At 50.2% G+C, this 27,276-nt stretch overlaps 1 protein-coding gene across 5 annotated transcripts in view; it reads left to right on the top strand.

Annotated features, from left to right (window-relative positions):
* Positions 1-27,276, top strand: part of EVC (EvC ciliary complex subunit 1) — a 93,332-nt gene that overhangs the window by 23,277 nt on the left and 42,779 nt on the right. For all 5 annotated transcript variants that reach the window (XR_001918215.1, XM_018049716.1, XM_018049719.1 and 2 more), the window contains exons 7-11: positions 2,715-2,852; positions 6,414-6,572; positions 11,061-11,277; positions 13,867-14,015; positions 16,534-16,632. Coding sequence is in view for 4 of the 5 variants with exons in the window: in XM_018049716.1 (XP_017905205.1) it covers positions 2,715-2,852; positions 6,414-6,572; positions 11,061-11,277; positions 13,867-14,015; positions 16,534-16,632 (762 nt within the window). In the remaining variant the exon portion in view is untranslated. The remainder of the gene's footprint in view (positions 1-2,714; positions 2,853-6,413; positions 6,573-11,060; positions 11,278-13,866; positions 14,016-16,533; positions 16,633-27,276) is intronic.

Here is a 27,276-nt window from a genome sequence, read left to right as displayed (position 1 = left end):
CTCAACGAGAACCACTATTGATGTTATTTTCCATACAGTTTGGGGGTATTTTAAAATATATACCTTGTTTATTAGTTACAACTGTTAATACCACTTTGCATTCTTCTCTTTTCAGCCTTTTATACAACCTTTATATTGTTTTATGCACAGCAAAATGAATCAGGGCAGTAGAGGTTGATACCATGGTCTGCCTTTCACAAACTCTCAGAATGCTAGGTTTTTCATTTGTGCCATGGGATAGTAATTCCTGTCCTATGGGATTACAGAAAGGAGAGAGTTGTGTATGAAACATGTAACAAAGTAGCAGCTCAGTTCAGTTCAGTCGCTCAGTCATGTTCAACTCTTTGTGACCCCATGGACTACAGCATGCCAGGCCTCCCGGAGTTTACCCAAATTCATGTCCATTGAGTCAGTGATGCCATCCAACCATCTCATCCTCTGTCGTCCCCTTCTCTTCCTGCCTTCAATCTTACCCAGCATCAGGGTCTTTTCAAATGAGTCAGCTCTTCACATCAGGTGGCCAAAGTATTGGAGTCTCAGCTTCAACATCAGTCCTTCCAATGAACACCCAGTAGCAGCTAGACACTGATTATATGATCTTGACCATCATCATCAATATCATTGCCATTATTATCGTTTCAATACCAGCACAGTCACCACCACCACCACCATTATCATCAGTGTCACCGTCACCACCGCCATCTTTGTTATGGTTGTGATCCTTCTTGTGATGACCGTCACCACCGTTACCTTTGTCTTCATTGGCATTCTTATCATTGTCAGCACCACCACCATCACCATGCTTCTCCTTACTTCCAAAAGCACTACCAACATTCCATCATCACCACCACCGTCGTTGCCGTCACTCATTACTCCCATCGCCAGCACCACCTGCATCGTTATCATCTCCATCCCAGTGACCGTCACCCCCCCCCACCATCATCCTCATCACCGTCACTTCACGACCCTCACCTTCATTATCATATCATTGTCATCACCCTCACTGCCCACCATCACCATTATCTTCATCACAGTCACCATTGTCATCCTTGTCGCCACCACCATGAGGTTCGGGAGACTGGGAAAGAATGTTTCTTCTTCATTCCCCTGGATTCCATGTGGGAGGATTCATCACTAGATCCCAAGGAAAAGGCAGACCATCTTCGTTTTTCTTGTCATCATCGTCATCATCCTGAGTACCACTATTGTGATCATCAGGCAGTGCACACAGGGCTTTACACATATTATTTAATCTTCACAGCAGCCCTGTGAGCAGCCATCATTATTTTTGTTTACAGCTGAGGAAGTTGAGGTTCAATGAGTCTAAATGACTCTCCAATGACAAAAAATAATGATTATGTGGTGATACTTGCAGTTATATGAGTAATGAAACAATGTCCTGTGTCATATAGCAAGAATAAGAGCTTTGGTGTCTGCAGGTCTGGGATCAAATCTCACCTCTACCACTTATAGAGCATTTTAATTATTACAGTGGCTACTATTCACTGAATGTCATCTGTCTGAGGACTTTAAATGCATACTTTCCTTTAATATTGACAGCAGCCTTAGAACCTCTGTATGAGGATGAGAAGTACCCAGAGATGGCAGCTGCTTTGGAGAGAAGCAGATAATGCATGCAGTTGGAAGAGTGGGTCTCTGGAGTCCATGGGCCTAAGGGACCTAACCTAGCATATCACTTCCTACTGGGGAACTTTGGACAAGATATCTCAGCTTCTCATAGATGAGTTTCCTCACCTGGAAAGGAACCCTCATTTCTTTCTGGAAGAGATGCTCTGAGAATTAGAAGCCACATGTGGCTTCCACTTGGACAATCAGTAGCAGTTTTCCTAATGAACCTGAACCCACACCAGTGTTGATTTCATGTCAGTGAACACAGGTCTGGAGAAAACAGAACTGCCACCCACACTCTATGTGGGGGTTTGAAGGGCTCCATACATAGGGTTCTCCTTTCCCTTCTAAGATCTGATTTAATTAAGAGAAAGTGTTGGGGAGACATATATACAGATGTCAGCTTTATTGCTGAGAGGATCCTGCTTGCAGGGTATGTCTTAGATATATAGCAATCATGGCTTCCTAATGCTGAATCCGAGATTAGCTAAATTGCTTACCTAAATCACTTGCTGGCAAAGCTGGGCCACCTCAGGCCTCCCCACACACAACAGGGACCCTTGCTCCCCAGCTCACTCTAGACTGAAGCCATACCAGGGTGGTGGCCGCCCCTGAATGGTCTATCCCAAAGAGGATGAGGCTGGGCAAGCTAGGGGCTATGCTTACTTTCTGCTTTTGAACCACCAAATACATATCACTTCCTCCCTGGGGTGTACTAAGTAATCCTTCCCCATGGAAACCAGAGGAGTGGAGAGGAAATATTCCATCCCAGCACTCCAGAGTACCATGACATGTTCCTGGAACTTCATCAAGATTGGAAGATACTTTTCATTGTTTTTAAAATATGGCCTATTTGTGGGAAGGTGAGGAAAATACAGGAAAAAATACATAATCCATTATTTCTGAGGCTCTACATTTAATGAGAAAAATAGATTTTTCTCATCAATCCTTCAAAAGGACAATACCCAGAGCATTAATTATCATAAGAAATTTTTTTATGATAATGTGATAAAAAATTAAAAGCGTTTCTTCTCTAGAATTTAAGATACATTAGATTTTCTTTGTCTTTTTCTTTTTTTCTCCAGGACTTGGAGGAATTAGAAAAGAGACTTCAGGTCAAGCTGTCAAACACAGAGATGTTGGGTGGCAGTGACTCTGAATACATCACCCTGGCAGATGTGGAAAAGAAGGAAAGAGAATATTCTGAGCAGCTAATAGCTAATGTATGTGGTGGATTTTCTTTCCCCTATCAAAAGCATGGTTTCTGGGACAGTTCATTTGGCAAGATTAAAGAGCTGGTACCTAGAAGCATGTTTAATACTCAAATTCTCTGTTGTATTTGAGTATTAAATATACCTTGGAGCCAAGGATCCCATTTCTGAAGTTAAGTGATAAAGAAGGTATAATTAAGGGGCCAAGATTTACTGAGGGAGTCTTTTATTTTCCTTTTAATGAATTCTCCTTGTTTAAATTTTAGATGGATCTTTTTATCATTCAAAGCAAATATCGCCCTAACCCTCTGTGACATTACTGCCCTGTGGGTTAGAGCAGATGCCAGCTGCTAACTGCTCAAACTCCAGGCATCACTAATAAAGGCATGTTTTAAATTCCAAAGAGGATGAATGGTTTAGTCACTAAATCGTGTCTGACTCTTGGCAACCCCATGGACTATAGCCCACCAGGCTCCTCTGTCCATGGGATTCTCCAGGCAAGAATACTGGAGTAGGTTGCCATTTCCTTCTCCAGGGGATCTTCCCAACCCAGGAATTGAACCCAGGTCTCCTGAATTGCAGGCAGATTCTTTATGTGTTGAGCTACGAGGATGGCTCAATCATCCTCAAGAAGATGGCTTCCCTCAAATTCTGTTTTTTGCTTTGACATTCTACTACCCGCTGTTCACATATTTTGAATTAAACAAATATTTCCTTGGCACCCTGGTGTTATTCTGGACACTAGAAATTCACAATGAACTTAGACCTGGCCCTTCTGGGAAGATGCTCAGGCCAGTCTGGTGGGAGGACCAATAGGTGAGCAGGTGAGGACTTTGTGGCTTACAGGGACCATGATAGATGGATATATGAGAAGACTGAGGTACAGTGGAGGGAGCAATTCATTTTACTCTCTAGAGTTAGGAAAGTCTACGTAGAAGAAAGGGCCATGATGAGGTTTGGGGGGAAGTGTGGATGGATGCTGTCCAGTGGGTGGGCAGAGAAGGGAGCCAGGGCAGGAAGCAGGCTGAGCAAGATAAAGCCAGAGGTCTTCCCTGAGGGCTTTCATCTCACGCCAAGATGGGAGTCACTGAAGGGGCAGAGGGTGGCTTGGTTCATCTGTTTTAGAAGCACTGCCCAGGCTGCTGAGCAGAGGATCATTAGGAGTTTGGGGGCTAATCCAGTAGGAATTTCATGAAAGTACTTGCAGTAGGGATGGAAAGGTAAGAAAAAGTGGGAAAGCTGAGAGGGTTGTGTCTGAGGAGGTGATGGTGGGAAGAAGAGGGTTTAGAGCATCAGGTCTATGGAAATAAAGACCCCAGAATGGCAGCAAGTCAGGGCGTAAAATGCTGAGTGTGGCTTGATATCTTCTTGAGTTGGCGATGCCTGGAGATGGAGCGTTTCTACTGAGCTCAGGTGGGAGCACACGGAGAACAAGGATGCTCGAGATGAGATGGCTCAGGGAGGGTGCTTAACCCAAATTCCAGTGGTCCGCGATCTCCCCAGAGCAGTGGAACATCTTGTCCTTGTCTGACCATTTCAAGCAGAGGATTGATAGTTCTCAGGAGATTCTCTAACGTATTGGCAGCATCCAATAATGGAGATGCCCCTGGCCCAGGAGTACCAGGAAGCCCGGCATGCTGCAGTCCAGGGGGTCCAAAGAGTTGGACACGACTGAGCAGCTGAACAACAAAATTGGTATCATCCAATAACAGAGATGCCTGTGGTCCAGGAGGGCATGTAGAAGGGGTAGTAAAAAGCCTTATGCCAAATCTTGGATCCTGCAAGCATTGAAGGAGCAAGATTCAAGAAGAATCAAAACAAGAAGCAGAGTATAGACCTTGAAGAACCAGGAGAAAATCATGTCATGGATGCCAAGGGAATTATGAGTTTTTCAGAACAACAGAGTGGGCATCCTGGTTCTCTGAGATGGGAAGAGAAGAGGCGGAGCTGCTGGGACGTAGAACTGTTTCCGGATGTGCGGGAATTCGCAGATGGTAGTCCACCTTCATCCTCTGTCGTAGATGCCTGGATGGTATCACCGACTTGATGGACGTGAGTTTGAGTAAACTGCAGGAGTTGGTGATGGACAGGGAGGCCAGGTGTGCTGCAGTTCACGGGGTCACAAAGAGTCGGACATGACTGGGTGACTGGACTGAACTGAACTGAGTCCACTTTCTGGGATAGCGGTTGGAAAGGAGGTCATCTGATGGGATGAGAAGGGCAAGAGCAGGGTGTGAATGTGAGTGAGGAGGTGGCAGGGGTCGATAAAGGGTTTGCTGAGCTGCCATGAGGCCCGGGAGATGGGAGATGAAATTTTCAAAGAGGTGCCAGTTCTTACAGGTGTAGGCTTTCTCCTGGCCATGCCCAGGAGAGATGGTTGGTTGGTTTGACTGAGTTTCAGGTCTCCATCTATCTCTACCCATAGCAGCAAGATCAGCATGGACTTCTAATACCACTAAGCTCTGACTCTCCCATGTGCTGCTGAGTGAGAAATGTCCATCTTGGCATCTGAGGGCTGGAGCCAAGCTAGAGAAAACCACCGCTGTGGAAGCTGAAGGGGCCTGAGCCCAGTCCCCCTCTTCCTCTTGACTCTTGGCCAGTGACCTAACTACCTGAGCCTGTTCCTTGTCCTCCCAATACATATTTCATCTAGAAATGAGATGTGTGACACGTGGAGCCTGGCGTATAACCTGCATGCCATAAAGAAAAGTTGCTATGACTCCAGGTGTCATTGTTCTTCGAGCTCTGGGAGGCTGCAGGGACAAAAGTTTAGCCCGCGACACTCTAAACCACTTGGTGATTTCCTGCTCTGCTCTCAGTAAGATGGGGAGAAAAGTGTTAGTTGCTCAGTCGTGTCTGACTCTTTGAGACCCCATGGACTATAGCCCACCAGGGTCCCCTGTCCATGGAATTCTCCAAGCAAGAATACTGGACTGGGTTGCCATGCCCTCCTCCAGGGGATCCTCCCAACCCAAGTCACCTGCATTGCAGGCAGATTTGTTACTGTCTGAGCCACCAGGGAAGCCCAAGATTGAGGAAAGGGGAAAAGATTGGAAAGCAAAATGTTTTTATGGTTATCATCGTCTCTGCCATACTGTTCTTTTGTACTTTTAGGGCAATAATTCATATTTAAATGGCCATCCATGCTTTTATTTCCAGGATGGATTTAATCCCTTTTAAAGATCCGGAAGCTTCCAGGAGGACACTGTTGAATTTCATGAGCCCCTCCCCTCCTCATCCCAGGCAGCAATCACAGGCTGTTTTTCTTAAGCAGCTGTCTTTCAGCTGCTTAAGCTGGGGGATCTCATTGTGTTTTCCTTCCTTATCAGCCGTGCTCTGCTGTTTGCTGAAAAGCCGCCTTGAAACTGACTGGCACCCACAAAAGAACGAGGAGGAACTTCTGGAGAATGTGATTGTTGCCAAGATAACTTGCTCCGACTTGTGGAAGTGTTTAGAATCTGAGTTTGTGATAAGGGGTGAATAGTAATGCTCAAGCCTGGACCAGACAGGTTTATACCTTTCTTAAATAAGTTTTCTCTCCCCCACCTCTTGCTTCTCATTCTCATTTCACAGATGGAAGCTTTCTGGAAACAGATGGAAAACATCCAGCACTTTCTGGTGGACCAATTTAAGTGTTCCAGCTCCAAAGCCCGACAGCTCACGATGACTCTGACAGAAAGAATGATTGCAGCCGAAGGGCTGTTGCGTGATTCTCAGGATTTGCAGGCTCTGGTAATGCTGGAGAGGGCGGGGAGGGAATGTGATACTCAGATTAGAGATGTGAAATCAGAAGCTTGGAGGGCTGCAGGGATAATTAAGTTCCACACCTGTATACTGTACACGGGGATACAGAAGCCAGAGAAAAGCAGAGCATCCATTCGTCCATCTATCCATCCGTCTGTCCATCAGGCATTTATCTATCCATCTGTCTATTCATCCATCTGTCCATCTGCCCATCAGTCACAGAGAGATCTGTGCATCTCTCCATCCATTCATCCATCCATCCATTCATCCATCCATCCATTCCATTAATGGAAAAGCCTGCCAGCTCCATGTCACTACAGCATGGAACATTGGTTCTCAGTTCTGGCTGCACACTGAGGTTATCTGAGGAGGTTGAAAAAGTACTGCTGTTTGAATCCAAGATGGGTCCCTCTCCCAGAGATTCTGACTTAACCAATCTAGGTTTTTTAAGGTTCCAGATGACCACAGTGAGCAGTCATAATTGATGCCCACTGGTGGACAGAGCTTTGGGTAGCTCTCCTGATGGCCCCATGTATCATCACCGAAGGAGAAAATAATGCCTGTGCCCCAGGCCTTTTGCACAGAAATCCAGTCTGATTGGTCTGAAGTGAAGATCCTGGCATTGCCAGTTTTAAACTCCCCTGCCCCAACAATTCTCAAGTATAACTGGGAATAAAACCACTGATTCAGAGGAATTCACAAATCCAAATCCAACTTTGAATCTAAGCTTAGCCAGTTGAAGCCGTGTGATCTCGAATCAGTTACTTAACCCCTCTGAGCTTTGATTACTGATTGAAATAATTATACCAGGAGTTGCTGCAGGCAAGGCCCTGGGAAATGCTCAGAAACTCATAGTCACCATGGGGTTTTGCGATGGAAGTTTTAGACTAGCCTAGCTGTATGTGAAGCCCAGGACACTATGCACCTATTAACCCTTTCTCTGACCTTGGGAACTCATAAGCTCAGACCCATGCACCCACCCAGGTCACACCTGACTCAGAAACCTGCGGCAGCCGCCCTGCCCTCAGCTCGAAGACTCAGCTCCTCAGAGAGGAGATGGCCCTGTTGAACCTGGAGATTCCTGCTACTTCTGCACAAACTGCTCTGCTCCTCAAAGTGTGGTCCGCAGACTGGCAGCATGAGCTGGTTAGAAATGCAGAATCTTGTCCCCCTCCCGAATCAGGGTCTGCATTATAACAAACTCACAGCTGCACAGAGCTATTCGAGAACTTTGTCTGCTTTTGCTTATCATGTACGTGTAGTTTCTTTTCTCTCCTCTGCACTGCTGAAAGATAAACACAGATACTTCATTCCCTGTGAGCAGAGGGACCAGCCAAGCAATGCACCTGGGACCCCCATACTGTCTAATGACATCCCTCAGCCTGCGCCCCAAACTTCCTGGTTTGCGGTCCAAGCCCCTTTGAGTTGGACTTTAATTTGATAAGGCTGCCGATATGAATGCTCATCAAAGGAGAAAGATTTTTTTCCTTTTACTCTTTTTTTCTTTGCATTTAATTATTATTCCATCAGCAGGATATTGATGCTGGGGGAAAAAAATGGTATCCTTAGCTGACACCGGCCCAAATATTAGCCAGTCACTCCAGAGAGGAAGAAGGGGAAGAATTTTCTCCAGGTTATCAGTAGGTCCTTACTTCAGTCAGCATTTCATGAGCACCTACTGTGTGCCACATCTTGTTATAGACTGCAGACTTGAGCTAGAATCCTGACCCATTCCACACTTGCCTCTTATTAGCCACGCAACATTAGGCAGGTAACTTAACCTCTCTGGGACTCAGTTTCATCATCTGTAAAATGGGAATCCGAATAGCATCAGCTCTGAGAGTGTTAGAAAGTGGATGACAGGTAGCATCTTTACAACAGAGCTTGACCCAGTGGGAGTGCTCAGTATGTGCTAGTGATTGGATTCTGGCAGGTCACATGTCAGCAAGGAAAAGAGATATAAACAAATCATTGTAATGATGTGTGAAAAGGCTATAACCTTTGTTTGTACAGAAGTGGGATGGCTTGGCTCTGCTTGCATCCTATGTACAAAAAATAGAAAGTAGCTTCTGTATGATGGAGTCTGTTGATAATAAGCTCCAGAGAATTTTAAATTCCCAGGCTAATGACATCTGAGTGTCTGGCCTGGGCAGTTGGAATGTAACACATGGCATTGCTGAATATCAGAACTGGAAGAGCCCTAGAAAGGGCCCCAGAGGTTATCCGAATCAGTCTCTAGGGATGTTCAAGAGAAAGAGGATGCCAGGAGAGAGGCGGGCACCTGCTGTAGGTAACTGTGACAGCAGCTTGCATTCACCAGCACCTCCTGTCTTCTGGTCACTATTTTAAGTGCTATTCATATTTTGATTTATTTAATGATCACATACGCTCTGTAAGTCACATCCACTGTGCCCAAGGCTGTGCAGGTCTGGAGCCAGGTTTGAGGCTGGCTGCATTTGAGGACCAGCTACACTCAGAGCCAGCAGTGGCCCCTGCACCTCCCATGCAAGTCCTTGTCCCCCTCCCGCCTCCCATCTGAGCTCCTGTGTTCCTGCTCACCTCTCTCCACTCCTGTCTTTCCTTAAATATAAATCCAGAGGGTGCACTGTCACTGCCCAGCCAGGGGGCCTCACTTAGAGGACCATCTTAGAGGTGGCTGCCCTGGACGCGGGACGCCTTCCACTACCCTGGGAGCCTGGCGGGACTGCTGGCCGGCCACTCCTGCACTGAGCGCTTATCCTCTTGCACCCTCTAGTGGTCATGGGCCCACTGATGGCTGTCAGGCTTATTTATTTAGTTGGAGGAAGCCCAGCTAAAGGCGGGAGGAGAACGGGCTGGCAGAGGATGAAATGGTTGGATGGCATCACCGACTCAAAGGACATGAGTTTGAGCAAGCCCTGGGAGTTGGTGATGGACAGGGAGGCCTGGCATGCTGGAATCCATGGGGTCACAAAGAGTCAGACATGACTGAGTGACTGAACTGAACTGGAGGAAGCCTGCTGTCTCTGGGCTAGTTTGATGGCCTTCCGGAATAAACCTCAGCGTTCTTATCTGTAACTAGGGTATCATTGTCCTGGCTCTGTTCACATGTTGTTATAACACAGACCAATGCAGCTCAGCAAACAGTGAGGCCCAGGTCTGGGAGATGGGTATGGCCCCAGCTATGGCCCCTGTGTCCAGGGCTCTCGGTCCGAACAAGGCACAGGAGCTGTGGAGCTGGGAGGAGGGACCGAAGGTTTGGGGAAAGGCCAAGAAAGCGACCACACAGTCCACAAAGATAAGTAGGAGCTGGGAAGGCAGAGGAGTGAGAGGTCGTGGGCAGGGTGTTCCTGGAGGCGGCCCTGCATGTACAAAGGCCCTGAAGAGCTGAGAGCTGGGCATGCTGGGCAGTCCGGAGCAAGGAGGGTTGTGGGACCAGGCTGGAGGCCCAGCCAGGCCTGGTTCAGGAAGGCTCGTCCACTGTGCCTGGGAGTTTAGATTTGCTTTGAAGGAAGTGATTGTAGGGTTTGGGCCTGGGGATGTCAGATTCATGTTTGCACCACAGAAAGGCCCTTCTGTCTGCCATGCGGGGAGGAGCAGAAGGGACAGCTTGATGCCAGGAAAGCCAGGGCAGTTGCCCAGGTGGAACTGACCAGGGCCTGAGCTGGGCCTGGCTCTAGGTCAGCAGGAAGGAAATGGAGGGATGTAGAGAAGGCAGGGCTGCAGGTTTGATGGGGAGAAGGGTGCTAAGGCTCACTTGGGCCATGGCCATGGAGTCCCGGGGGTCTGGAGGACCACCCCAGGAGGGAAAGGCGTCCTTTCACTGAAACGCAGGGCCTGTGACTCTAAAGCCATGCCCGGGCTCCCATTCTACATGACCTGCAGGGCCCACCTCTGCCCTTCGTGGACATTTCCTGCATGGGGGAGGCATCTTTTCCGAGGGGTGTGTCCTAAGTGAAGGACAACCCAGTAGGGCTGGCGGACCTGTTCTAAAGTCTAGCAGCTGGGGTCATCCTCCCTATCAATCTTACCTGGAGAACTCTTTAATCCCCAGCGCCCTTGTTTCCGGAGGCTCAAAGGCCAGGAAGTCCCGTGACCCTTACTATTTCTCCCAGCCCTCCTCCACATCCAGTGGAGGCCAGAAGCCCTGTCGACCAGGGCGGGATGAGGTTGAGGGAGGTGGACTTTCCAGTTTGGTCGTGTGCATTTACTGAGCTTCCCCCAGAGACGAGCGAGCCCGCTGTGGCGCACTCGCCGTGTACCAGGTGCTTTCCGCGTGTCATCCAGCTTCGGCCGCACCACATCCCCACAAGGGACCACTTGGTCCCCATCTGAGACATGCACACAGGAAGCTCAGGAGAGCGGGAGCTTCGTCTGTGCTCTGCTCACAGGGAACCGGGGACCCCAGGACGGAGCCCGTGGCCGTTAACAGCCCCTCATGGCCAGGCACTGACTCTGAATGTCCCAGCCTGATGCCCTCCATATTGCTTTTCCAAGGACACCCTGGAGAGGACGCTGGGGCGGGCGCACGTGGCCAAAACGATGGAGTTCCTGAAGATGCAGGTCCAGGAGGAGACCAAGTGCCGCCTGGCGGGCATCTCCCGCAGCCTGGAGCTGCTGACCGTCGAGGGGAAGCTGTCTGGGCGGGAGAAGGAGGACCTGCTGACCCAGCAGCACAAGGCCTTCTGGGAGGAGGCGGAGGGCTTCGGCAGGGGTGAGTGAGCAGGCCAGGCCAGGTGCCTGGATCCCCTTGCTGTGTTGCGGGCCATGGGGGCCAGGGCTGGTGGTGGCACTTGCAGGCATCAGGAGTAGCTCCCACGAGGCTAGCCCGGGCTGCCACCCCCAGTCACTTAACCTCTCTGAGCCTCGATTGTCCTGCCGTGAAGCAGAGGTAATAGGGCTGCCTCCCAGGGTCCAGTGTTGCCTGCTCTATCATCATCAGTGATTCGGGCTGACAGAGAGCCCCCCGGAATACTCAGAGAACAAAGCCCAGAAGCCCCGCAGGAGTCTTGGGGCCTGGCTCAGCTGCAGGTGGACGAAGGTGGCTGGGGGTCGGGCATGTGGGAACTGGGCGTGACTATTTCCCACACGTGCTGCTGCTCCCGGGCTGGACCCTGGGAGTTGAGCAGATCAGGGCTCAGGACATCAGGGGCACCCAGGACAGTCCAGCTCACACCACTGGTGGGACCCTCAGGAAGAAACCTGCAGGGCGTGTACCCCCTCTGCACCTCCTTGGACCCTCGGCAGGAGAGCCCCTCAGTATTGAGCCAAGGCTATATGTGCGTCTGCAGCCTGAGTGGAAGCATAGCCGGGGCCTCTCCAGGTCAGGAAGTCTGTATGGCAGGGGATCTGTGTGCCTAAAGGTCACCAGCAGCTTCTGGGGACCTTGTAGGACCAGGGAGGCTCTGGGTGTCTTACCTGCTGGGGTGGCCATAACAGGATGCCATGGACTTGGTGGCTTCCACAACACACATTTGTTTCTCATGGTTCCGGAGGCTGGAAGTTTAAGATCAGTGTGCAGCCAGTTTGGTTTGTAGTGTGGGCCCGTTTTCTGACTCGCAGACAGCTACCCTCTCACCACGTTTCACATGGCAGAGAGCAAGCTTTCTCGCCTGAGTTCCTCTTCTTAGAAGGCACCAACCCTATGCGATTAGGGCCCCATCCCTAGGACCTCATTTAATTTCATAGGCCCCGCCTCCAAAGGCAGGCATGTGAGGCTTAGGACTTCAGCTCATCACTCTGGGGACACAGTCCAGTCTCCAGCACCAGCCTTCCACTGCAGCCATTGGCTTGATCCTTCTGCAGTTTCTCTGTCCCCTCTGCTGTGCCTGCCCACTGCCCTTTGGAGAGCAGGCTGTCCGTACTGGGACTCAGGACTCCAACCAGGCTGTTCCACAGATGTCTGTGTCACTGGGTGGTCATGCGTGACCACATGGAAACCTGCTGTGGCTGGGACTTTGGACGGCGTAGAATCTGAATGCATCTGGCCTTGAGGTCACCACACGTGGTGGACGGGGCTTCACCAGTGGGAGGGAGTGGCCAGGCTGGGATGGTGAAGCAGCCCCTTAAGTGGGGTTCCTGTGAAGGAGACAAGGAGACAGTCATGGGTGGAGGGAGGGCCCTGGTCTCTCCTGGTTGCACTCTTTCCTTTAGTGCTAGAAGCTAAACAGATTCTCAGGTCCTAGGAAGCCCGCCTGCACTGGGAAAAGTGCCCAAGGAAGTATGACATGTGGGGCAGTGGGGGAGGCGAGATGCGGAAACCAACGTCTCCAAGGGCTGCAGCCCCTTGCTACCCAGCCCTCACCTCCTCTCCAACCTCTTTGCCCAACATCTCCTCTGAAGCCCAGGTGAACAGAATCTGGCTGGCCTCTTCATTGTCTCCACTCTCAGGAGCCATCTCTGGGGTCCCACGCTGCCTGGGTCTCCTCCCCCGCCACCACCCCAGCCCTCACCAGCACAATTCCTTCTCCTTCCACATTTCTTGTCTTCCCTGGACCGTGAGCACCTTGAAAGCTAGGCTGGGTCCTGCTCACTGGTAGGCCCCAGTTCCCAGCGCTGCGCTTGGTGCGCCTCTGAGGCTGAGGAGCCTGGGTGGGCCGAGAGGTTGTTTTTAGTGGCTCAGCCGGTAAAGAACCCACCTGCAATGCGGGAGACCTGGGTTCGATCCCTGGGTGGGGAAGATCCCATGGGGACGGAAATGGCTACCCACTCCAGTATTCTGGCCTGGAGAATTCCATGGACTTTGTAGTCCGTGGGGTTGCAAAGAGTCAGACAAGACAAAGCGACTTTCGCCTTCCTCTCGCCTCAAGTTTACGGTCCCCCACTGCAGGGTCCCTTGGCCTTGGTCCACCCGCCTCCTCTTCTGCTGATCTAATAACTTGCCCTGGCAGGTTTTGGGTCTCGACTCCAGTCTGAAATGTCACTGTCTTCTTGCAGACTCGGGCCCTCTGTCCTGTGTCACCTGCCCCTCCCTGTGCCTCCTCCTCCCCTCCCCCGTACACATATACTCTTTTCTCCAGGAAAATGCCCCTTCGTTTCTCTCCAGCTCAGGGCCAGGGTGAAAGCCTCACATGTTGCTATGAACCCTGGGCTGTGAATGAGCGAGGGATGGGTCCCTTAAAATGACAAGGAACTCTGAGGAGCTCCTAACACCAGCCTTTTGGAAGCACCTAAATGATAAAATAAAAATAAGAAATGAGACTTGCCCCAGTGTTTCTGACACTCCACGTGCTGGAAGAAGCAGCCAGTGGAGGTTTCGCCAGGCGAGCAACCTGCAGTGTCCCTTGTTTTGTTTCAATTGCAGAGTTTGTCCAGCGAGGCAAAGACTTGGTCAAGGCCTCACTAGTGCGCCAGGCGGAGGAGATGGCAAGGCTTGCACTGGCCCAACAGGAGGAACGGAGGAGCTTCCTGGCTGCGGGGCAGCTGACCGCCCACCCCGAGGAGTTCCTCCAGGTGACCTGCTCCCAACTCATGCCCAGGTCCACAGGCATAGCCTTCCAGGGGAGCCACAGGGGCTGCTTTGTTACTGTGCTTGGGAAGCCAGAGGCTTTGGCATCCGGCAGACAGAAGGTCTCTCCTTGCATCCCACGTGTCAGTTCAGGACCTTAGCCAAGTCATTTGAGCTCTGTATCCATAGCTTCCCCATCTATAAGCCAGTGATGTGAGCATCACCGCCCTCACTGAGATGAGGGAAAGGCAGTGGGAGAGTCTGAGGAGAGGGCGTCTCACAAATGGTGCTGGGCAAGGGCCCAGCCTACAATGGAGATCACCAGGCAGTGTCCACAGAGGGGACAGGCATGTCCCAGGTGCGAGGCAGGCAATTACAGACAGGGATGGGGCCCCTTGGTGGGTCAGGTGACAAGTCAGAGGAGGGCCCTGCACATGGGGCTGAGCAGGAAGAACCAAAGAGGTGGGCAAGCTGGACAGTGCTCGTGGCCTTGACTGGGAATAAAAGACAAGGGGACCCCCAGGAGGACAGGAAGCAAGATGTCACCCTGCTTGAAGGAAAACAGACAAACTGGTGCAGCACAGGCTGGAAGGACAGGGCTCGGGGTTCTCAGAGGACAGAACTCTGCCTCATGGCGCCCTGTCGATGAGCGTGTGGGGAGGGGCTGTTGGTCTCTGGCTTGTCGCTCAAGGTCGTCAAGCATCTGGGTGCTGGATTTGAACATTGCCTCTGCTGCTGTGTCTGGTTGCCCACTTGGCCTTCAACTTCCTCGTCTGTGCATTAGAAATCATTGCGCCTACCTAATGGTGTTGTTGGGACTCAACCAGACCAAGCTAGGGACAGCCATGGCCTGCCTATTTCTCTGCACGAGCATTTGCTTGTCTCTGCTCTGCCAAGGGGATGGCAGGACCATATCGGGGTTCAGACTCAGCCCAGAGCACAGACACTGGTCCTCCCTGGGGGCCAGCATGGTAGTGTGGCTACCTCCCCTGCCCCCTAGTGAGAAGCCAGCTGAGGGACCCTCAAAGACAGAGGAGAAATCTTCTCATCCCTGGGTCCCTGGTCCAGTGCTCTTGCCCACACATAGAACCTCCTCCCAGGACCCATGCCTGGGATTTCTGGGATTTGACATAAAATGGGGTGGGGGCTGCTTCTGTCTTTGAGAAGATTCATTTGAACTGAGAGTGATAAGATATGATCATACAGCTCTTCATTACTCTGGGATTGCCGGGTCCTCCTCCCTGACATCACATTGCTCAGGGGGAGTCCTGAGTGTGGAGACAGTGATGCCACAGCTCTGCAACCCAGGATCTCAGCCCAGGCTGGTGCACACTGATTCTCAGGAGACATGGGGCCGAGGAGGGAAGGGCTGAGTGGGTGCATGCGTGAATGGAAGAATAAGTGAGCTAATGAATGAATGGGTGGACCCACAGAGTGTTAGTCGCTCAGTCATGTCTGACTGTTTGCGACCCCATGGACTATAGCCCACCAGGCTCCTCACTGCCCGTGGAATTCTCCAGGCAAGAGTAATGAGTGGGTTGCCATTTCCTTCTCCAGGACCCACAGAGGAACACATAACAGAATGAATAAATGGAGAAAAGACAAGCAGATGAGTGAGTGAATGAAGAAATGCAGGGATGAGTGCGTGCATGGACAAATGAACCAGTGGGTGGAGGCACAAATAATTGAATGAATGAATGGGCAGCAGACGACTGAATGAGCAGGGACTGATGAATGGGCGTGGGCTTTGGCACCTTGCCCAGCCCCTCCCTCTCTGGCTTCTGGTCCTCCCTCTCAGCTCCCCTCCTGTTCTGCTCCCACCGAGACCAGAGGCTTCTGACTGCCAGGTCACCGCTGTGTTGCTCCCTGAACCTGGCTTGGATTGGCTTCCCATCTTCCCTCCAAGGACTCCTCTTTGTCCATCAAGACTCAGCTTACGAGTCTCCCTCACAGGGATTCTTGCCCTCCTGCTGACCCCCACGAGGAGTCCACCCTCCGTACTTGGGCCCCAGGTGCCTCTCTGACTGTGTTTGGAGCATCTGGTACACGACTTTCTGTCACTCTGTTGGGCTCCTCAAGGCTGGGCCAGCCGCATGGTCAGAGGGGCCCCAGCTAGCCACTGACCACCCTGATAGGGTTCAGGCTTTGCTAGATGGGCCTCCCAAGACCTGGATTGTGGTCCCCAGGAGCTGAAATCAGAAAATGATATCTAGAGGGCTTGTGATCAGGAGAGAGGGGCGACAGGGCAGGGAGGCGGTGGTGGGGAGGGTGGCATCTTCTCCTGCTGGGTAGATGAACAAAAGCAAAGTCTCTTGTTTTCCTGGAGATGAGATTTGCTGGTCCCAGCCTCAGCCGCAGTTCACAAGCCATGAAAATCACATGACATTCCAGTGCCTCGGTTTCCTTGGGTATAAATCAAGAATGAACATCCTTCCAACGTGCGAGGGAGGGTCAGTTGGGGAGGTTGTTCAGGGGAAACAAATCAGCATCTCTCTGCAGATTCGGCCTCTGTTTTACTTGCAGGCATTTCACGACATCCTGGAGATGCAGAGGCTGACGCGGCGTGACCTGGAGGAAGAGGAGGACGTCAGGGCTGCCCAGGCCGTGGCCGCGCTCTGCCAGGTACGTGGCCTCCAGGCAGGACTGGCCGAAAAACCTCAGCATCCGGGCTTGCGTGAGAACCTCACGTTCTCGGGGGCCACGGACCCCGAGACCCTCTGGGCAGAAACCAGGGAGGGCAGTTGTTGGTCCAGGTCACATCTGAGGCCCCTTCCATTTCTGAGATGTTCGGGACTCTCACCTCCAAGTATTCCTGGAGGCAAGGGTCTTTATTTTTTTTTTTTAATTTTATTTATTTATTTATTTTTTAAATTTTAAAATCTTTAATTCTTACATGCGTTCCCAAACATGAACCCCCCTCCCACCTCCCTCCCCATAACATCTCTCTGGGTCATCCCCATGCACCAGCTCCGAGCATGCTGTATCCTGCATCAGACATAGACTGGCGATTCAATTCTTACATGATAGTATACATGTTAGAATGTCATTCTCCCAAATCATCCCACCCTCTCCCTCCCTCTGAGTCCAAAAGTCCATTATACACATCTGTGTCTCTTTCCCTGTCTTGCATACAGGGTCATCATTGCCATCTTCCTAAATTCCATATATATGTGTTAGTATACTGTATTGGTGTTTTTCTTTCTGGCTTACTTCACTCTGTATAATCGGCTCCAGTTTCATCCATCTCATCAGAACTGATTCAAATGAATTCTTTTTTACGGCTGAGTAATACTCCATTGTGTATATGTACCACAGCTTTCTTATCCATTCATCTGCTGATGGACATCTAGGTTGTTTCCATGTCCTAGCTATTATAAACAGTGCTGCGAGGAACATTGGGGTACATGTGTCTCTTTCAATTCTGGTTTCCTCGGTGTGTATGCCCAGAAGTGGGATTGCTGGGTCATAAGGTAGTTCTATTTGCAATTTTTTAAGGAATCTCCACACTGTTCTCCATAGTGGCTGTACTAGTTTGCATTCCCACCAACAGTGTAGGAGGGTTCCCTTTTCTCCACACCCTCTCCAGCATTTATTGCTTGCAGATTTTTGGATCACAGCCATTCTGACTGGTGTGAAGTGGTACCTCATTGTGGTTTTGATTTGCATTTCTCTAATAATGAGTGATGTTGAGCATCTTTTCATGTGTTTGTTAGCCATCCGTATGTCTTCTTTGGAGAAATGTCTATTTAGTTCTTTGGCCCATTTTTTGATTGGGTCATTTATTTTTCTGGAATTGAGCTGCAGAAGTTGTTTGTATATTTTTGAGATTAGTTGTTTGTCAGTTGCTTCATTTGCTATTATTTTCTCCCATTCAGAAGGCTGTCTTTTCACCTTGCTTATATTTTCCTTTGTTGTGCAGAAGCTTTTAATTTTAATTAGGATCCTCTATGATCCACCTCCCAGAATTCTGGAAATAAAGGCAAGGGTCTTTAAAAGTCAGCTCATCCACGTTGAGAGTAGGCTGGCGTCTGTGGGTGTCGTGAGTGTGGAGTGGTGATGAGGAAGGAGGGTTAGGCTTGAAACAGAGGCCTGGGTTCGCATGCTGGCACCATCTCTTTCTCCCTGGGCAACCTCATTTAGCTCTGGAATGAGGGCTGGCTCTGAGAAAACAGGAGAGAGCACCCAAGCCCACCAAAGTCAGAGAGTCTCCGGGAGACGATGATGACTGAGGCAGACAGAGACCCTGTCCCAGGCAGGACCCAGAGCTGCTGGGAAGGTGGAGATGTGGCCCCAGTCAAGAAGGAAGGTGACATGTACCGCGTTGGTGGGGAGTGCCCCAGGGAAGGTCCCCCTGGATCCAGAGGGCCTGAGTCTGCATCCTGGCTCTCCTCCCTCCTCACAGTGCAACCTCCAGAACATTACTTGGCCTCTCTAGGTCTCAGTGTCCCTATCTGTGAAATGGGGCCAGTGATGCCCTTCTTCACGCTGTTGTGAGCACTGAATGTGCATGAGATGAGACAGTAGTTGGCACCCGGGACATGCCCAATCCAAGTTCACTGCCCTTACAACATCTCTGCTAATGGATGCAGAGAGGAGGGGTGAGAGACGCCAGGGATGGGGGGATGAAGGTGAGTTCAGAGATGGCCATCCACAGAAGGTGATGCCTGAGACGGGTTTTGAAGTGGGAGACAGGCTCCAAGTGGACCAGGAGTCAGCAGGCAGCCCAGGCTGGGGAGGGAGCACAACCTCCGTCATGACAGCAGCTGTGTGGGGTTCAGTGACATCTGTATGAGTTTGCAGAGGCCGCCACAGCAAAGTGCCCTAGCCTGGCCCTTAAATACAGACATTTATTTTCTCATTGTTCTAGAGGCTAGAAGTCCAAGATCAAGGTGACAGCAGGGTTGGATTCCAGTGAGCCCTCTCTTCCCAGCTTGGAGACGGCCACCTGCCCACCGTGCCCTCGTGTGGCAGAGAAACCTCAGGCGTCTCCTCCTCTTACAAGGACACCAGTCCCATCAGATTCAGACCTCCCCCTATGACGTCACTTTACTTTCACTCTCTCCTCCAGGGCCGTATCTCCAAATATAGTCAGAGTGGGGGTTAGGGCTTTAGTATATGAATTTTGGAGGGATGTAATTCCATCCATAACAGTGAACCTCAAATTTCATGTCCATCAGGAACCTCAGAATGTGAACTAATGTGGAAGCAGGGGGGCTTTGCAGATGTGATTAGTGAAGATGAGATCATTCTCGGTTAGCGTGGGCCTTAAATCTGATGACTGATGTCCTTACGAGATGGTCATCGTGAGGACGCAGACACAGGGAGGCGGCCGTGTGAAGACAGAGGCCGAGACTGGGGTGATGTGGCCACAAGCCAAGGAACACCTGGCACCTCCAGAAGTTGGAAGGGGCAGGAGGGATCCCCCTAGAGCCTCCAGAAGAAGCTGACACCTTGATTTCTGACTTCTGGCCTCCGTATCTGTGAGAGAATAGACTCCTGTTGTCTGGGTGCTTTGTTTTGGCAACCCCAGGACATGATGCCAGAGCCAATTTTGCTCAAGGCCAGCCCCTGTCGTAAGTGCTTTCTGAGTTTTTCATCATTTCATCCTCATGAGACTCTTATGAGGCAGAAACTGCATTTTCCTTCTCTCACAGGTGAGGAGCCAGGAAGGGTCTTCTTGAAAAAGCAGCCAGGTGGGATTCAATTTGTCAAAGCCCAAGATTCCCAGGCAAGAAAGGAACAACACCATCCCCAAGGGAGTCAGGACTCAAGTCCCTGGGCTGTGAGTGAGGATACTGCGTTCTAGTCCCCCTCTGGGTCCTCACATGCTGTTTGACTGTGAGTTGGTTACATAACCTCTCTGAGCCGGCTCCACCATCCCGCTTAGGTCCCACAGCCAGCCTGCTGCAGTGAGATGGGATTTCAGTAAGTCTCTCCAACTTCAGTGCTCTTGTGCTCACCATGCCCCGTGCTGGTGAGCGTGGGCTGTGACAACAGCAGTGAAGACAAGTTTCTGAACCCAGACGGCCTAGGGGCCAGTCCCATTCCAGCCAGTGACCAGCTGTGCAATTGGAAGCAGGTTATCTCACTTGTGTCTCAGTTTCCTCCATGTTAATAACATCCAAATGCACAGCAGAGTTTGAGGACCACTGCTTTGGTGGGGAAGGGGCGAGAGTCTGGTGGGCTATGACTCAGGGGCACTTGCCACTGATGATGTCCAGGACCCCCGTGCCCATCTGCGCTCTCGTCCATCAGGAGTTAGTGTCCAGCAGGCTGTCACTTCCTGCCTTGAGCTGGGATTAGAATCAAAAGTTTTGGTCAACTAAATGCTGCTTTCCTCCTCCGCAAAGCCAGGGGAAAGTACCCGGTTACTGCTATGAGGAGGAAATACACATACCAGTGCCTGGCCAGTCTCAGTGGGTGGCCACCAGTACAGCGTTGTCTATTAATAAAGATCTGTTGATGATGCTGATGTGACCACAGCCTAATCCCTCCAGCAACATCCTTAGGATGTTGCATATTTGGCTTTACCGCGGCTGGTCTAGATGCTGGCCCATTAAAGTCTGGTCAAGGAGGTAAAGACACCCTTGTTTCTAACATGAGGAGAGGCCAGCGGGTGTGAGCGAGGGGCAGTCCCTGTTGGAGTTTCGTCTCAGGAGGAGGCACTTAGAAATGCCCTGTGTTAGGAGGGGTTGGGGGCAAGGTGAAGGGGTATTGGTGGTTCTGTGCAGGTGCTTTTGAAAGAAACGGCCAGAGGCCTGTGCCAGCTTCTCCCCCAGAGTCAGTGCAGAGCTGTTTCCTATTATTCACGTTGTCATTTCACATCAGTTCAGTTGCTCAGTCGTGTCCGACTCTTTGTGACTCTTTGACGACTGAAGCACATCGGGCCTCCCTATCCATCACCAGCACCCAGAGTTTACTCTGACTCATGTCCATTGAGTCCATGATGCCATCCAACCATCTCATCCTCTGTCGGCCCCTTCTCCTCCCACCTTCAATCTTTCCCAGCATCAGGTTCTTTTCAAATAAGTCAGCTCTTCGCATCAGGTGGCCAAAGTGTTGGAGCTTCAGCTTCAACACCAGTCCTTCCAATGAATATTCAGGACTGATTTCCTTTAGGATGGACTGGTTGGATCTCCTTGCAGTCCAAGGGACTCCCAAGAGTCTTCTCCAACACCACAGTCCAAAAGCATCATTCTTCAGCGCTCACTCATTTCACATAGAGCCCTCTGGTTCCATATGTGCGTGCGTGATAAGTCACTTCAGTCGTGCCCGACTCTTTGTGACTCCATTGACTGTAGCCCACCAGGCTCCTCTGTCTGTGGGGTTCTCCAGGCAAGAATACTTGAGTGGGTTGCCATGCTCTCCTCCAGGGGATCTTCCTGACTCAGGGGCTGGACCTGCATCACTTTATCTCCTGCATTGGCAGGCGGGTTCTTTATCGCTACACCATCTGAGAAGTCCCCTGGTTCCAGGCAACTTTGGTTAAGTTTACATCCCTTAAATGTGGAACTCATCGCCTTGGGTATTGGGAATTGCTTTACCTGATATTTCCGAAAAAAACGAGGTTGAAATCCTCTGGTGTAGTGGAAAGAAGCCAATTGGAAGACTGGAATGGTGGCTAGGACGTTCCTGGATGGGCGATGTTGAGCGAGGAGAGTCTTAACCTCTCGGAGCCCTTTGCCTTATCTGGGAGATGGAGACAGAAAGCCTGTTGGCCTTTGTGGCAGCGCAGAGTGCAGGGGGTGTGGAGCTGAGGGCCTGCACGTGGCTGGTGCTCAGGTAACACCTCCCCTTCTGCTCAATCACTGAGCGTGTTGAGCAGGAGGCCCTGAGCCCAGGGGTGGTAAGCCCGCCTCTGGATCCAGGGCCTGGTGAGAGTGTGGCTTCCTCACCAACCAGCTGTAAGCTTGAGAGCTTGTTAGTTCATTTGTTCAGTGAATATGATCAAGCACTGCTTTGTGCAACCCACAGTCTCAGCACTGGGGCCTCAACAGCGAACCAAAGAAAAATACTTCATTTTTGTGACGTTTGAGGGGCACGTGTGGGGTTCCAGCAGGGAGGCCAGTGTGGCAGCTGTGGGGGTGAGGTAAACAGGAATGGGCTGAGGTCAGAGCCTCGTCTCGGAGGGCCTTGCAGTCCATCCGAAAACATTTGCATTGCCTTCTTTTACATATTTATTTATTCATTTATCTATCTGTTTGGCTGTACCAGCTCTCAGTTATAGCATGTGGGATCTTCCATCTTTCTTGTGACATCATGGATCATGCAGGATCTAGTTCTCTGACCAGGGATCAAACCCATGCCCCCTGCATTGGAAGCTCAGTGTCTTAGCTACTGCACCACAGGAAAGTCCCTGCATTGACTTCTGAGTAAGAAGGCAAGTTTCAAGTGTGTTTTGAGTAGGGAAGTGACTTGCCTTGTGATTCCCAAGAGTCCTCTGGTTTCTGTGTAGAGGATGGACTGTAGGGGGCAAAAGTGGAAGCAGGGATCCCTGGGGAGGCTTTGCAGGGGTCCAGACAAGAGATGCTGGGGGTCTGGGCCTGGATGACGCTCGTGGAGGTGGTGAGAAGGCATGGGATGGAGGTCTATTTTGATGGTCAACATCTGGGTCTCCCCTTCAAGTGGGGATAATTTTCTTCCTATGGCTCTTCAGAAGTTTGAATAAGTTCACATATGCAAAGCATATAGAAAGAAATGTGTGTGGCACACAGTGAGCACTTAAAAATCCTTTATCATGAGCCTGGTTATTATCACTCACCATCTGGAAGGGTGTGTCTGCACCAATCACACTCACGAGGTGACTTGCCTTGCAGTCTGCTGGCTCCTTCCCAGACCTGGTCACACGGAGACATAATCCCCCCTTTCTCTGGACACTGATCAAAATAGTGTAGGCACGGTGACTGCGAGATAAATTTGATCACCACCTACCAGTGCTCAGGCTGCAGAGAAAAGTTCATTTTTCTAACTTCCCACTGTCTCTTGGCCTCTTAAACAAACAGTAAATTTTCAGTTTGACTGAGATGGATGCCTGTAAATTACATGTCTTGGTGACTCTTAAAGGGATTCCTGAAACGAGCCTAGAGTCTCCCTAATAATGACAGGCACTGAGTTTGCCACTGTCGTTTCTCAGGGTGCCCCAGAGACCTGCTGATTTGTTTATTTATTTCTGCCTGTCCACCCCATGCTGTCTCCTGAAGAGCTCCTGGGTATGTAGGATAACAGCCCTGCCAAGGTCAGCTCTCACAGCTTCAGGTTCTCACAGGAAATTAGGGCAAAGAAGAGAGGAGAAAAAGTGAAACTCTGTCTTTGAAGAAAGCAGAAATAATAATGACAGGCACTCGTGACGTGTTTGGGAGTAGTCCCTGTAAGGTACAGAGTTAGAGTAGGCGAGGTTCAGAAAAAGAATGAGACTGGCACTTTACAGGGACAGATCACCTTTAATGAGGTGAGAAGGGGCAGCAGTCAGATTAGCCAGCTGCTGCACTTATCTAAGAAAAGAGTAAGTATATATAGGCATGTATGTAGAAAGCTACTGTCTTAAGGGGGCCTGTTCTTCTCCAAGGTTGCTGGGAGTAGTTATCTCTTAAACGGCTGGGGCAAGGAGTTCTGGAGCTGGGCCAGCTTGGAGCTGGGCGTAATCAACCTAATGTCTATTTTTTTCTTTGGGTGAGAGAGTTCTTTGTTTTGCCTAGAATGGTGGGGAGGGTCTGGAGGGGAGTTTTAATTCCAGGTTACCTTGAGCCATGCAACCTTCCTTCAGTCCCTAAGATCATCCTCACTTCTGATGTCAAATGCAAACCCAGGGGTCCCCAAGACCAGCCTCAAGTTCTTCAGTTCTATAGAACGGTGCTTGTTTTTTGTTGTTGTTTTTGTTCAACTGTTCAGTCGTGTCTGACTCTTTGCAACCCCGTGAACTGCAGCACTCCAGGCTTCCCCATCCTTCAGTATGTCCCAGAGTTTTCTCAAACTCATGTCCATTGAGTCAGTGATGCCATTCAACCATCTCATCCTCTGTCGCCCCTTTCTCCTCCTACCTTCAATCTTTCCCACCATCAGAGTCTTTTCCGATAAGTCAAGTCTTTGCATCAGGTGGCCAAAGTATTGGAGCTTCAGCTTCAGCATCAGTCCTTCTAGTGAATATTCAGGGTTGATTTCCTTTAGGATTGACGAGTTTGATCTCCTTGCTGTCCAAGGGAGATCAAAGCTATAGAACATCAGTCCCCAACGTTTTTGGCACCAGGGACCAGTTTTGTGGAAGACAGTTTTCCAGAGGGGGATGGAGGGGAGTGGTTTGGGGATGATCCAAGCACATTACGTTTGTTGTATATTTTATTTATGTCATTATTACGTCAGCCCCACCTCAGATCATCAGGTATTAGATCCCGGAGGCTGGGACTCCTGCTCTGGAAGGACTCACTGAAAGCTGTTCTCATGGTTACAGTTTAGGCTACAGATCAAAGTCAGCCAAGAGAAGAGGCACGTGGGCAGAGTCTAGAGTTACCAACAGGAAGCTCCCAGTTGTCCTGTCCTAGTGAAGTCGTGGGCAGCACTAACTTCTTCCCAGAACTGTGTCTGACACTACATTTGAGCATTGCCAACCAGGGAAGCTCACCCAAGCCTTAGCATCCCTAGTTCTTGCTGGGGCTCAGTCACGTAGATATGGTTGACCACCAGCATGGCTCACCTTAACCCCTAGACCCTCTGCAGGAGGAGCTGATGCCACATGGCTCAGGAGCCCCACCCTAAATCACATCATGGTCATAGATTGTCTGAAACTTCCCAAGGTCCCCAGGTAAACAGAGACCCTCTTGTCAAGAAGGACATTCGAAGAACTTAGAGGTCACTTCCTAGGAAGCAAAGACTAAGGCCAGGCCTCTCCATTAGCCAGGGCAGCTCTTTCCTTCACAGCACTGAAATTCTGTTCAAGGTCACACAGCTGGGGAGTCTGGGATACAGGCCGAGGGCCCTAATGTTCAGGTGGGGAGAAGCGATTCGGTTGACGAGGGAAGGGAAGGGAAGGGGCAGGCCGTCCTTGCTGGGAGCCTCCTGCATCTCCTGCCTTGGCAGGTGGATTCTTTACCTCTGAGCCACCTGGGAAGTCCAGTTACTCTACTAGTCTTATTAAAATAGAGCCGAAAGCCACGTTCCTCTGGCTTGCTGTGGCATGTTCTGCAGAATGCAGCTGGGGATGACACATTGCAGGCAATCAGTCAACGCTGATGAGTGAGTGATGAGTGAATGAATGAATCGGTGACTGTGCCATGCAATCAGTGGCGCCCTGAAGATGGTGTGTTCTTGATGCCAGAATAAGCTACCGCAAATGTAGTGGCTCAAAACCACAGAAGCGATCACCTTGTGATTCTGGAGGTCAGAATGGGTCTCACTGGGCTGAAACGAAGGTGTCAGCAGGGCTGTGTTCCTTCTGCAGACTCCAGGGGAGAATCCGTGTCCTTGCCTTTACCAGCTGCTGGAGGCATCTGCATTCTTTGGCTCGTGGTCCCTTGCTCCATCTCCAAGCCACAGTTGGGCTTCTCCTGTGTCCGTGTCCCATCCTACATCTCCTGTCAACTCTGACTGCCTCCCTCTTTCGCTTTCATTTACAAGGACCCTTGGAATTATCTATGTGGGACTCACCTAGATAATCTGGGATAATCTCATCTCAGGGTCCTTTTAATCCTTTAATCACATCTGTGAAATCTTGGACTGTGTAAAGTTGACCCTTCAAAGTTTCCAGGGATTAGAGTAGAGCATGGGCATCCTGGAGAGCCATTATTTTGTCTACCACAGATGGGTAACACATATATGTGGAATTTAGAAAGATGGTAATGATAACCCTGTATGCGAGACAGCAAAAGAGACACAGATGTATAGAACAGTCTTTTGGACTCTGTGGGAGAGGGTGGGATGATTTAGGAGAATGGCACTGAAACATGTATAATATCATGTAAGAAACAAAGCGCCAGTCTGGGTTTGATGCAGGATACAGGATGCTTGGGGCTGGTGCACTGGGATGACCCAGAGAGATGGTACAGGGAGGGAGGAGGGAGGGGGGTTCAGGATTGGGAACATGTGTATACCTGTGGTGGATTCATATTGATGTATGGCAAAACCAATACAGTATTGTAAAGTAAAATAAAGTAAATTTTTTTAAAAAAAAAGAAATTAGGTTTGGGAGAAATACCAAAACAATGACTTGGGCGAGTGTTCCACTGGAAGTAGATCTTGGGAAGAAAGTCGACAGAAGTGTAGGCACCATATAGGTGCTGTCTGTTCCTGGAGAGGGGATTTCACTTGGTGCTATAGAGCACGAGTCCTTTCCATGGTCGTTTATCAGGGTTAAAGTGTGATGCCTCATCACTAAGTATGAGTCTGAGAAAAAATAGACTGGCGCTTTCACATCTGCCTTATGGTAGCAAGCTACAGGAATGTGACTTTTTTGTTTCAATAAGGCTAACAGGGTAAGTGGGCTTCCTAGGTGGCTTGGTGGTAAAGAATCCTCCAGCCAATACAGGAGATGCAGATTTGATCCCTGGTTCAGGAAGATGCCCTGGAGGAGGAAGCGGCAACTCAGTCCAGTATTCTTGGCCGGAAAATTCCATGGACAGAGGAGCCTGGCAGGCTGCCTTTCATGGGTTTGCAGAGTCGGACACAACTGATCAACAGTTGTCAACAACAATGATAAGTAGAGTAATTAATTTGTGTTTCCTTTATTTACAGTAAATATAGTAAAACGTGCCCATGCCCTCAGGTTGCCACGTAGTACTCAATTATACCTGTCCTCTCCTTTTAGTAATTTTCACAGTCAGCTCATTTCCCTGCAAAGAAGCACAAAAGTGCAGGTAAGATGAGAGGCACCCAGGTCAGGCTGTGGGCCTGACGCAGCCGTGTACCAGCTGTGAGGCCTGGTCACTGGTGAAGTGATACCACTTTACCTCTATGATCTAGGAATTCTTAGCTACCTTCTTTGTAGGTTGACCATATGAAAGAACCCACTTAATACCCTGGAATGCTACCCATAGCTCTCAGGATGAAATCCAGCATGCTTAACCTGGCCGTGATGAACATCCAACCTGGTCCATGAAGTGCTCACGTGGCCGGACTCATAAGACCCATGTGACATAATGCCCAAAAGCCAACCTTGTCTGGTCCATGAGGCCCACCCTGCTGGGGCCATAAGACCCCCTGACCTAGCCCACAAGGCCCACATGACAAGTCCCACTCACCACCTGTCTGGAGTCATGTCCTTTGCTCCCTGCCCTTCAG

This window comes from Capra hircus, chromosome 6, assembly GCF_001704415.2.
Source record: "Capra hircus breed San Clemente chromosome 6, ASM170441v1, whole genome shotgun sequence".
Classification (NCBI taxonomy): domain Eukaryota; kingdom Metazoa; phylum Chordata; class Mammalia; order Artiodactyla; family Bovidae; genus Capra; species Capra hircus.
This window is presented reverse-complemented; position numbering and strand designations above follow the sequence as displayed.